A 10873-nucleotide genomic window follows, 5' to 3' on the forward strand; every position below is an offset into this window, starting at 1 on the left:
AGCTAAAAGAAATAGTATGATGCAAAGTGAAACCAGCCGAGGCCCTTGCCCTGCTTCTAGCTGAGTTGCAATAGGATTGATGTGTCCTAAGAACAAAGCAAAACATTGCAGAGCTGGATTATTGATTTAAGTAACTGTTAGCTATGAGATTGGAATCCAAATGTGAATATTTACAAATGAGAAAGATGGCTGAGGGATTTTGTTGGAGCCTTTCTCTATTTAATAAAGTTCCCCTGAAAGTGATATCTAAGGATATTGTTTGGAGAGGGAAGTATGAAAGAGGGAAGAAAAGCTACTTTCTGGTATTTTAAAAATATTTCTGGTTTCCTTGATTTAGTTATTCTATAACAAAGCAGTAGCAACTAATTATGCCATATTATAAATTAATCTGAAAGGTCTTGTGATATCTTTTACTATTAATCTAAATTTATGTTAAATAGGGGTTTATCCTTAAATATGTAATTTAAAGAATAGAAATAGAAAACATTTTCTTTTATTCTGTGCAAGTTGTATTTTCAATATGTGTAATTCTCAATATACTAAAGCAAGATGGATATCAGCATGCTGTTTGAATTATTAAAATACATTTTTCTTTGTATTTTTTAGTTTAATCAAAACAGTTAATTAATATGAATGTTAATAAGTTCATGTGAAGTAAAAAATCAGCTATGTAATGACAAAGAACTAAGCTCAGTTGAATTACCTGTTAGTTGCAAGGAGCTAAGAACATACACACAGGTGGCTAATAGGGATCCATTGATGGCAATAATTTGTTTGTTGACTGCACCCCAAGAGATTGAGGTGAAGTATGAAAAAAAAGGTTAAAAGGTGGCTTGCTACACATTCATATGGCTGCTACAGAGAGTACAGATACTCCAGTGAACATTGGAGCCCGTATGTCAATTTCTATTATATTCTAGCAATTGCAGTCAACACCTCATTGTTTTAAAATTGAATCTGTTTATTTCTAAATACTTATTTTGAGATTTTTGTAAAATTTTAAAGAATAAATGCTATATCAAAATAGAAGTTGCTTTTCAAGAAAACTTCCCCCATCAAAAATTATATGATATATTTAGCAAGTTATCAGTTTCCTTTAAGACACTCATAAATGTCAGCTGCAATTTTAATTTTTTCTTTTCTAATAGACAGTGTTTATTTATTTCACAAAATCTCTGCTAACTCTTGGACTTTCAGATTAACGATACACCCACACTCACCATAAAACTTTGAAGTGGAAATACTGTACTGAACTTCACCATTTCTGCATGTGCAGTTCTATCTGTGCACTCTCCTACTGAATCAGAATAGAAGAGAAATGAAGTTGTCCAGATGCCTTCATTCTGTCTTTTATTCTTGTGCTGAAATATCTTGATTACCATGGCTAAGTAGAAAACTATCACTTTTTAATTTTGTTTTGAACAGGTTCTCAATTCAAGTTGCTGCAACAGCAGAGAATTGCCTTCTTACTTTATACCCATATTTGGCCTTTCACCGCTCTGATCAACAAATTACCTTGAGAAGCAGTAAGCAGTCAGCATTCTACTTTTTACAATTATATTATGTCCAGTAGTGTTATTGATGTTTTCAGTGTGATAACAGGGATGTTATAATCAAGACAGTATTCTTCGTCATTAATTACGAGGGGATACTGCAATTATTTTTTAAAAACTGTATAATAGCTTCTGTTTTCTTGTTGAAAATGAGGAAAAATTATATAAATGATTAGGTAATGTTTACTGAAAAATATTGGACAAGCCTAAATCCTGCAGAATGTTTTGTGGAGTTTTTAAAGTGTGAATAGAGAATACAGTCACAACAATGGAGAATAAATGAAAATAATATAAATTGTATTGATAGACAGTGATCATCAATAATTCCTAGGACATCAGTTGGATATGTTTTGAAGAAAGCAAAGAGAATAAAGCTACACAATGTTATGGTAAAATGCAATCACTGTTTGACTGTTAGGAATAGTTTTCAGGATTTTTTTTAATTACGGTCCTTGAAGGCGGGAGAGCATAGCCATATTTTAAGGCCTAATAAAAGCCTGCAACCAGAGACTAGAAATATTTTTATCTGCATTGTATGTGTCTGCCTGCCTTCCTTTGCCTGTCTCTATGTCTCTCCATCTCCGACTGTGTGTCCCCTCCCTGGCCCCATCTCTGCCTGCCTCGTGTCCCCCCCTCTTTCTACCTGCCTGTAATCTCTGTTAGCTGTGCCTATGTGAAGAGATTAGGATCATTGTATAATTCAGGTTGGAAGGGATCTCTGGAGGTCATCTAGTCCAACTTTCTGCTCAAAGCAGGTCCAAATTATTATATTTTTTATAGTTGTTGGGATCTGATATATTTTGATAAAATAGACAAGTGTTTCAGGTAAGCCAGTAATTCTTTAGGTCTGAAATAAATTTAGCTTTTCAGGCTGTGAATTCTAAGACTGTGTTAACTTAAAATAAGTGTGTTACTTGGACTATCTAAGAGATACTTGTGAAGTTGAAAAGGGGACTAGCAAGAAGTAATGATTTTTTAAATCTTTTTTTCATATAGAAGATAGGTGTAGGTACTATATCATTCATGGATCATAGCACAATTAAGATAGGAAAGGGGGAAAAGTATTATCTCTTGTAAATGTATGATTTTTTTTTTATTTTTGTTGTTGTTGTTGTTGTGACCAATAGATCATTTTTGCAAGCTTGTCTTTTGAAGATGCTTTGTAAGTTTCCTTTGAGGAGTAAGCCACAAATGGAGTGATGATTTTATAAAAACTCATCTCCCATTAATAATGGGATAATTCTGTCCTGTATCAATTGGTTATTGGTTTGTTCACACTACCAATTTTGAAGCAAGCTATTACCACTAAATTCTTTCAGTCTTTTCCATATGGTTTTGTGTAGACTATTCTGGTGTGGAATGCTGTTCGATGTGACTAAACCGTATCTATACTGACTGCACAGTGGCTTTGAAAGCTATTCAGGAAGCATTTGCTTCCACATGTCTGACACCACGCTTTTGTGTTATTTGCTCCAAACCATATGAACAACAGTGCCAGCAATCAAAAACTAAAGATACTGAATTCTTCCCTCCCTTAATGGTGTGTTTACTTCTCTAGAAACTATACTGGGTTCCTTTTCTACTCTTGCTCTGGAGACTGACGTCAGAAATAGCTAGCAGAGGGTCCTCTAATCCTATCACAGGCCAACATGAGAATATCAGTACGTATGTTCTGACAGAACTGATGGACTGATAAAGCATACTTTTGAGTTTGGTTCATAAAATATGTGTTGTTGGGTCTGAAAGAGCTTTATAATGGTATGCTGAGACTCATTACGGAGCTGTGATCAAAAATTCTTTAAGAATATTTTGTTCATGACTTACAGTTTTTGAATTAGCACTGGTCTGATAGGTGCTTTTCAGCAAGTGTGAAGACCCATCCTGTAAAACATACAGTTAATGGAAAAAAATATGCAGGTAATTTTTTTTGTCCCCGGTCTAATGGTCAAAGTGAGATTTTCGTCATGACTCAAATGAGAACTGTTACTTGATTAACTGAAGCACGAAATAGAAAAATATAGAAGCAGATACCCATTTATTCACTGTTAGAGCACAGACAATAAAATATGTTTTCTCAACTGCAACTTGTAATCTTGTTTTATAGATAGTAAAGACTACAGTAGTGGAGAAGTTGTTCTGCATCCATGTTATTCTCCCCAATCACTTTCTCATAGTATTTCCTCAAGTTCCTTTGGTGCAACCACTGACTCAACCTATGAAGATTCGCAATCAGGTATAGTGCAGCCGTTCAGTTTAAACACTTTGAGCTCTTGCAACTGCTTTTGAGCTTACTGCTTTAAAGAGGTATGTTTCACATTTGTAAGCCTTGCCTGAAATGCTTCTGCACGTATAATCAATGAATACTGGGGAGGCTGTGCTCTCCTGTGACACCATGGGAAACCTGGTCTCTAGAGTATAGAAGCTGAAAAAACTCTCCTTTCTTTTTAGCAGACTAAGTGGAAGGGAAATCAGTCAAACTATTAAAAAAAACCCAAAAACCACCACACAAAAAATGTCAAGGTCCCTTTTGCAATACCATGTGATCACTGCTGAACAAACCTAAGGATTTAGTTCCTAAGTGCATTGTTTCTGTATTAATGAAGTAACAAACCATATACACTCTGTAAGTGTGCTATATTCTGCAAAGGTCTAGTTGTATGCTCAGGTTAGATTTTGACATTTTTATTGCATTTATGAATTACTGTAAAAAACCAACTGTTGTCAGTGGGGCTCAGTTAAGATGCTGTTCCAGATGAACTAAGAGTAATAGATCTTCTGTAAGGTTGTCAGGTGACTAGTCTCTGAGGCTGTTGACATCTCTCTTCTTTCAGCTACGAGTTTTCTAACTAGGAAGTTAGAACAGCAGAAGTTACTGCTGTTGTTTCATCACTGTTAGGATTCCACTATTGCAGATCTACTGATGTTTGATCATTCTCTAATGTATTGCCAAGACAAATAGGGGTAGTTAAACAGATTAAATTGTAGCTTTTTATCGATGCGATTCATTTTTAATGGAATGATGTAAGAAGAATTCAGAAGAACAACTCAGCTTAAGATCTGAACAGGCAATAACCTCTGGCAAAGCTGGCAGTGACAAGATGGGGATATAATCTTGCAGGCGACAGAACTGCACAAACTCAGATTTGACTGCATGATGATATAAAGGACGAGTCTCTTTTTTTCTTCATATTGCTTTTTTTTTTTAAATGCTAACAGTTTTTTTTTTTTATTCATTAAGGTATTAGTTTTATTTTTGCATCATTTAATGAAACATTAAAGCTGCAACAGTGGTATTAAAATGCACCTTCAAGGATGGACTCATGTACATTATTTGTAGTATGAAGAAAAGTGTTCTTTGTTTTCTTAGTTATCTTTTACGCAATAATATTATTGATGATGTTGTTAAAAACTAGTAGTTAAAATATATCATCTAAGTTTTGACCAGGTCAGAATTTAGGAGAGAGAAGGCCTAACAGAGGGTAGAAGAGTCCAAAGGCTTATATATTGGGATGTAGGCTTAGTTATACCTATACAATACATGATAAACTGTTTGAACACAAGTCAGTTACTGAGCCATGCTATGTGATTGGGTGGGGAACTAGCATTGACTAGCTGGTAAAGCTATACCTGCTGGAACTGTATGTAGGACTGTTTCTTTAAGATTGTTTTCTGTGGTTTTGTAAGCCATGCCTGAATTTATTTTTTCTGATTGGGTGATATTTTTTCTTTAAGTGAAGTTAGATTCCAAGTATATAATTAGTTCTATTCCCAAGATGGGTACATGTCACTTAAATGGTTTATTCCTGAAATAAGTTGATCATTCATTGTCTGACAGTTTTTTTGCTTTCTGAAAACAATTGTGTGTTAAAAGAATAATATTGGTTTTGTACTAGATAAAAATAGTGAAATAAGGAATCTTTCTGGATTTTTTTTTTGTATCATTCAGAGTCGGATACTACTTCTGAAAGTGAGAGTGAAGAAAATATGAGTGAAGAGAGTGAAGCTGACAGTCAAAGTGATGGGAGAGAAAATAACTTTGAATTATCATTTTTTCCTGATGAAGATACAGAGGAGTACATCTTCTTTCAGAAAACCCTAATTGCTGTTAAGAATTGGTTCACTCTCTTTGGCTGGTCTAAGGGACAAAATCCTATTTCAATACCATATTCACTAAGACGGTAACTCATATCTGCTTTAGAACTAACTTATGTCTGCCCTAGAAAATGTTAACATGTATACTACATTGTTTTGGATATGATCTGAGGAATATAAACACACTCTAATGCACAGTCATATATTAAAATTGTAGCATCTATGTGCTGTTTATACAAAAGTGTCACTCAGGTGTTATTTTTCATTTTCTAAAATATATTTCCATCTATGATGCTCTGATATATCATAAAGCAGCATATGTTAAATATGCAGTTCAAACTATATGTCACCATCTTAACTGAAATTGATTCTCCTCCCAGAATGAACGCAGTTCTAGCAATTGTCCCTTCTTTGGTGGCATAAGTAATTGTTTTAACAATATGTCTTTTTTTGTCTCACATACTCAGAAGATCAAGAAACAGATGGGAAAGCAAATTTCATAATCAACAGTCTGGCAAACACCCTGGAAATATATCAGTCTTAGTGGCACCACTAGGTTGATCTTATCTAGCTTGGTACTAAATAATGAAGAAGCCAATCCCCTGGGACACAAACACATAGGCATTGGTTAAACCTGATAGAAATCAAAGTTATATTTGGCAGAAAGCAGTGACAAACACAAATTTATTTATGAAATATTTCACATATACTTATTAAATATCCCATGCAGTTCAAAATTCTTACATTATTATGAAAGTTCTGTAAAAAGGAAAAAGTGCTGTACTTTCCAATCTTCTTGCTGCTGTTTTTACTTCATGGTTTATTAAATTCATCACATATATATATATATGTATAATGTTAGCTCATTTTGCGCATTTAAAAGAATAATATAATAAGCTTTTTCTCTCTTAGTGATGTGTGTAAAGTCCAGATGACCTCTTCTCAAGAAAAGGTTTTTAAACAAAACCTTGGCAAAGATACTAAGACTGTTTATGACATGTTATTCCACCTGAGTGGACAGTCACTACCAGGCATCACATCGAGCCAGTCATTGCCCCTTGATCCAGTTGAACGAATGTTACAGCTCCACCGGCAGCATTCTACTTTTCTTGCTTTCCTTAAGTAAGTACATATATGATAAAATATGCATTCATGCATCTTTTCTTTCCACTGTGTTTGTTAGCATAGTCCAAACATAATTCCAGCTGAACAATATACAGTAGGTTTAGGGTTTCCTTTATACTGTATCTTTTGTGATCTAAGATTTATGTATTATAAACTTTAATTAATTTTACCAAGATTATCATCTGCAGTTTACGTTAATTGAGGTGTCCTTGGTAGAGTTGTATTCAACACAGGAATTCCGCAGGAACTCTGGTCCCTAAATTGCAAGATGATGCTCAGCCTCATTTCTTAGGCAGACTCAGTAGACAGTGAGATCAGGTTTGTCATTAATGGTCTTACTATTCCACTGATGCTCTTTGTCCTGTACTTACTGGCTTTAGTAAAAATTTTGTGGACTTCCTTTGGAATCTGTTAGTCTTCCGTACTAATAATATGCCAAGAAATAGAAGCACTACTCCTGCTGTTGAACACATTTAGTGATTAGCTAAATGATTAGCTACCTTCACTGATACTCTTATCTTGTCACATAATTTGGAACAACTGTTAAAGATGGTGCAAATCAAAAAAAGTTAATAAATTCTTCTTCATTCTTATTGGCTGTTGCTGCTGTGAAACAGAGAAGAACATTAACTTCAGAGCAAGTCTAATGTCTTGAGATCCTGAGAGATCATCAGAAGCCCTGAAACACAGTGTCTCTGCTTCTTTTTAGCATACTCACCTAGTATTCAAGAATATGTAAAGCCATTTAAAAACTGTCATTTACGTATTGTTCTAAATACAGGTTTTTCATCTGAGAATAACAAACAGTGCTATAGCTGTATCTGAACTCATAATGAGACCAATGCGCACCGTTCCACAACACTGAACCTTTGTTTGCAACTTTCATCCATGTAATTTTTATTAAAAGGAGGCAGAATGTCATTCTTCTGTGCATTATTGATAATATAGCAGCAGATGATTTGGAGGAGTCCTTGCAGCAGTGGCAGAACAATATCTTTGCCTTTCTTCAGTAATGAAGAACAATGCTTACAGATTGCTGTTGTTTTCACAACTTCAACATCCATTCTGATAAAGGAATCGATGGATACATCACATCGTATTTTCCCACTGTATCTTAAAGGCTAGAGTCATTGGGCAGTGAACTGCTGAAGAGTGTCTTGCCATCATATCAGTTGAAAACTCTCACTAGTACCACCCTGCTGACTCTTTTTCTGAAGGAGTGTTGTGTCTTTTCAGAGAGCAGGACATAGACTAAGTGGCAATAGAGAATCATAGAACCATGGAATCACTGAGGTTGGAAAAGACCTTTAAAATCATTGAGTCCAACCATTAACCTAACACTGCCAAGTCCACCACTAAACCATGTCCCTAAGTGCCACATCTACAGGTCTTTTAATTACCTCCAGGGATGGGGACTCAACCACTTCCCTGGGTAGCCCATTCCAGTGCCTGACAACCCTTTCAGTGAAGAAATTTTTCCTAATATCCAATCTAAACCTCGCCTGACACAACGGAGGCCATTTGCCCTTGTCCTATCACTAGTTACTTGGGAGAAGAGACCGACCCCCATCTTGCAATAGCCTCCTTTCAGGCAGTTGTAGAGGGCGATAAGGTCTCCCCTCAGCCTCCTCTTCTCCAGGCTAAACAATCCCAGTTCCCTCAGCCGCTCCTCATCAGCCTTGTGCTCCACTCCCCTCACCAGCTTTGTTGCTCTTCTCTGGACATGTTCCAGCAACGCAACATCCTTCTTGTAGTAAGGGGCCCAAAACTACACACAGTATGATATGATGCTGAATGGTTGTCTCAGTATATTCAAGAGATTTTCTTATTTATCTAATTACTATATTGATATCTTTCTGAGGTCAGTGTCAAAAAACTTCTTTGGTTCCAACCCAAGGAAAATCCTTTCTGTCGCCACTGCCTCAGGTCTAGTGTTAGGCTGACATTCTGCACAACTCCTAGGAGAGCAGTCAAGAATAACTTCAAGACATGCTTCCCCTTTTGAACCCTGTTACCCTTGTTAACAGTTAAGTTTCATTAATCCTTGTATAGGCAGCTGGATTGATTCTGCTCAGTTCCTATCAAAGGAGACACACGTGTCCCACTACTTTTCAAGGGTGGAGCTCATGTACCTTTCAGAGCCTTTCACCCTTCAGTGTGGGATTTTACAGTCTGAACTCAAATTAATATAGACTTTAATTTTGGTCTTTTAGGACTAATATTTCTTCTGTCTAGCTTCAGATGTTTTAATATCTCTTCTGTAACTCACTGTTTGATGGATGAGGTCAGTATGAAAGAGCCAAAATAACATCATTTCTCATTGGATGACAGTGATTCCTACAGTCAGTCATCCTCCAAGTTTGAGCGTGCCACCCAGTATCTCTGACTGTACCAATGTCCTGGTTTTGGCCCATGGGTTTTACTTTTTCCCCCATTTTTCTACCCCATCCTGCTGGGGAGGCAGGAAGTGAGCAAACAGCTGTGTGGTGTTTAGCTGCCTACTGGGTTAAACCACAACAGCCAGAAAGACTTCCTGGTTGTTATCAGCTCTGGGAAACACTTCTTCACCCTGATTGTGTCAGGTGGCTTGGGCAGACAAGGTAAATTCTTAGCACTTTTTGAATTTAGATAGAGCGGTGCATATGTTGTAAAGCTGGGAGTATATTTTTTGATATGACCCAGTTTACTGAGTTGTTGCACCTGAGAGAGAGAATGTCTCTATACCATATTTATCTCAAGTTTGTTGATTGTAAAATGCACATAAACACATTTAGTCATAACACTGAAAATTAACAACACAAGTGGAAATATTTCTTCAAGGTATGGGTGAAGAAATGAAAGAATCTCATTATTACATTAAGATTGTATGAGAAAGGTCTTCCAAAATACCTTCTTTTGTTTGGCAGCTTCTGGCAAGGAGGCAGACAGCTTTCTGTCCTTTTGCCTACTTTATGCTTGAAGTTAACCCTAACATAGTCCGTTCAGGAGATTCTATCAAAATATTCATTCACAGAAGTTTCCTTAAAGAGTTTTCATGGGACACTTTTGGAGCACTCCTAGATAGGGTCAAAATTTTCTCCTGGTGGAGCCTGATAGCTCTTATACCTGGTCTTCCCACTGAGATTTTCTAGGGAATCTAGGTGTCTTGAAGCTATCATGTATGATGTTAGTTGCATACTTTAAAATGGTGACGTGTTTTGGGATAAGGGGATCCCAACCCCTTTTGCTATGTATAACAGCAATTGGAAAGAAATACTTAAGCATTTCTAAGGTAGTTTCATGGGCATTTTGGAAAGCTATTTAATAGCTACATTTTTAAGAAGCCTTCAGTCTTACTGAGTTGTGTCTGTTAACTCACACATTCAGAGCAGAATTGGAGCAGCAGCCAGATGGTCAAGGCTAAATTCAGTGTCCCTGTACACAGATACATCGATGACTGATGATTGATGAGGTCTGACGATTGGAAATGAAGTAGTAATCCCTAGCAACCCTAGCAAAATGATACAGGTTGCCAGGGAAAAGCAGTACTAGCTGGACCTCTGTGCTTATATGTATTTGATGCTAGACGATTAAATTGGTGCTCAGTATGTATTTAGCATTACCACATCCTGTTAGTTTCATAGAATCATAGAATGTTTTGGGTTGGACGGGACCCTTAGAGGTCATCTAGTCCAACCCCCCTGCAGTAAGCAGGGACACCATTAACTAGATCAGGTTTCTCAGAGCCCCATCCAACCTGGCCTTGAATGTTTCCAGGGAGGGGGCCTCCACTACCTCTCCGGGCATCCCGTTCCAGTGTTTCACCACCCTCATTGTAAAGAATTTCTTCCTTATATCCAGTCTAAACCTACCTTGTTTTAGTTTAAAACCATTACACCTTGTCCTGTCACAGCTGGCCCTACTGAAAAGATTTTCCCCATCTTTCCTATAGCCCCCCTTTAAGTACTGAAAGGCCACAATCAGGTCTCCCCGCAGCCTTCTCTTCTCCAGGCTGAACAAGCCCAACTCCCTCAGCCTGTCCTCATAGGGGAGGTGCTCCAGCCCTTAGATCATTTTTGTGGCCCTCCTCTGGACCCGCTCCAACACTTCCATGTCCTTCTTGT

At 36.9% G+C, this 10873-nt stretch overlaps 1 protein-coding gene across 1 annotated transcript in view; it reads left to right on the forward strand.

Moving 5' to 3' along the window:
• Positions 1 to 10873, forward strand: part of CFAP47 (cilia and flagella associated protein 47) — a 401308-nt gene that overhangs the window by 126814 nt on the left and 263621 nt on the right. Inside the window, exons 28-31 of the mRNA XM_035901932.1 lie at positions 1426 to 1526; positions 3658 to 3786; positions 5500 to 5731; positions 6558 to 6767. Of these exons, the coding sequence (XP_035757825.1) occupies positions 1426 to 1526; positions 3658 to 3786; positions 5500 to 5731; positions 6558 to 6767 (672 nt within the window). The remainder of the gene's footprint in view (positions 1 to 1425; positions 1527 to 3657; positions 3787 to 5499; positions 5732 to 6557; positions 6768 to 10873) is intronic.

Source organism: Egretta garzetta, unplaced genomic scaffold (genome assembly GCF_000687185.1).
Source record: "Egretta garzetta isolate BGI_Z169 unplaced genomic scaffold, ASM68718v1 scaffold70, whole genome shotgun sequence".
NCBI classification, from domain to species: domain Eukaryota; kingdom Metazoa; phylum Chordata; class Aves; order Pelecaniformes; family Ardeidae; genus Egretta; species Egretta garzetta.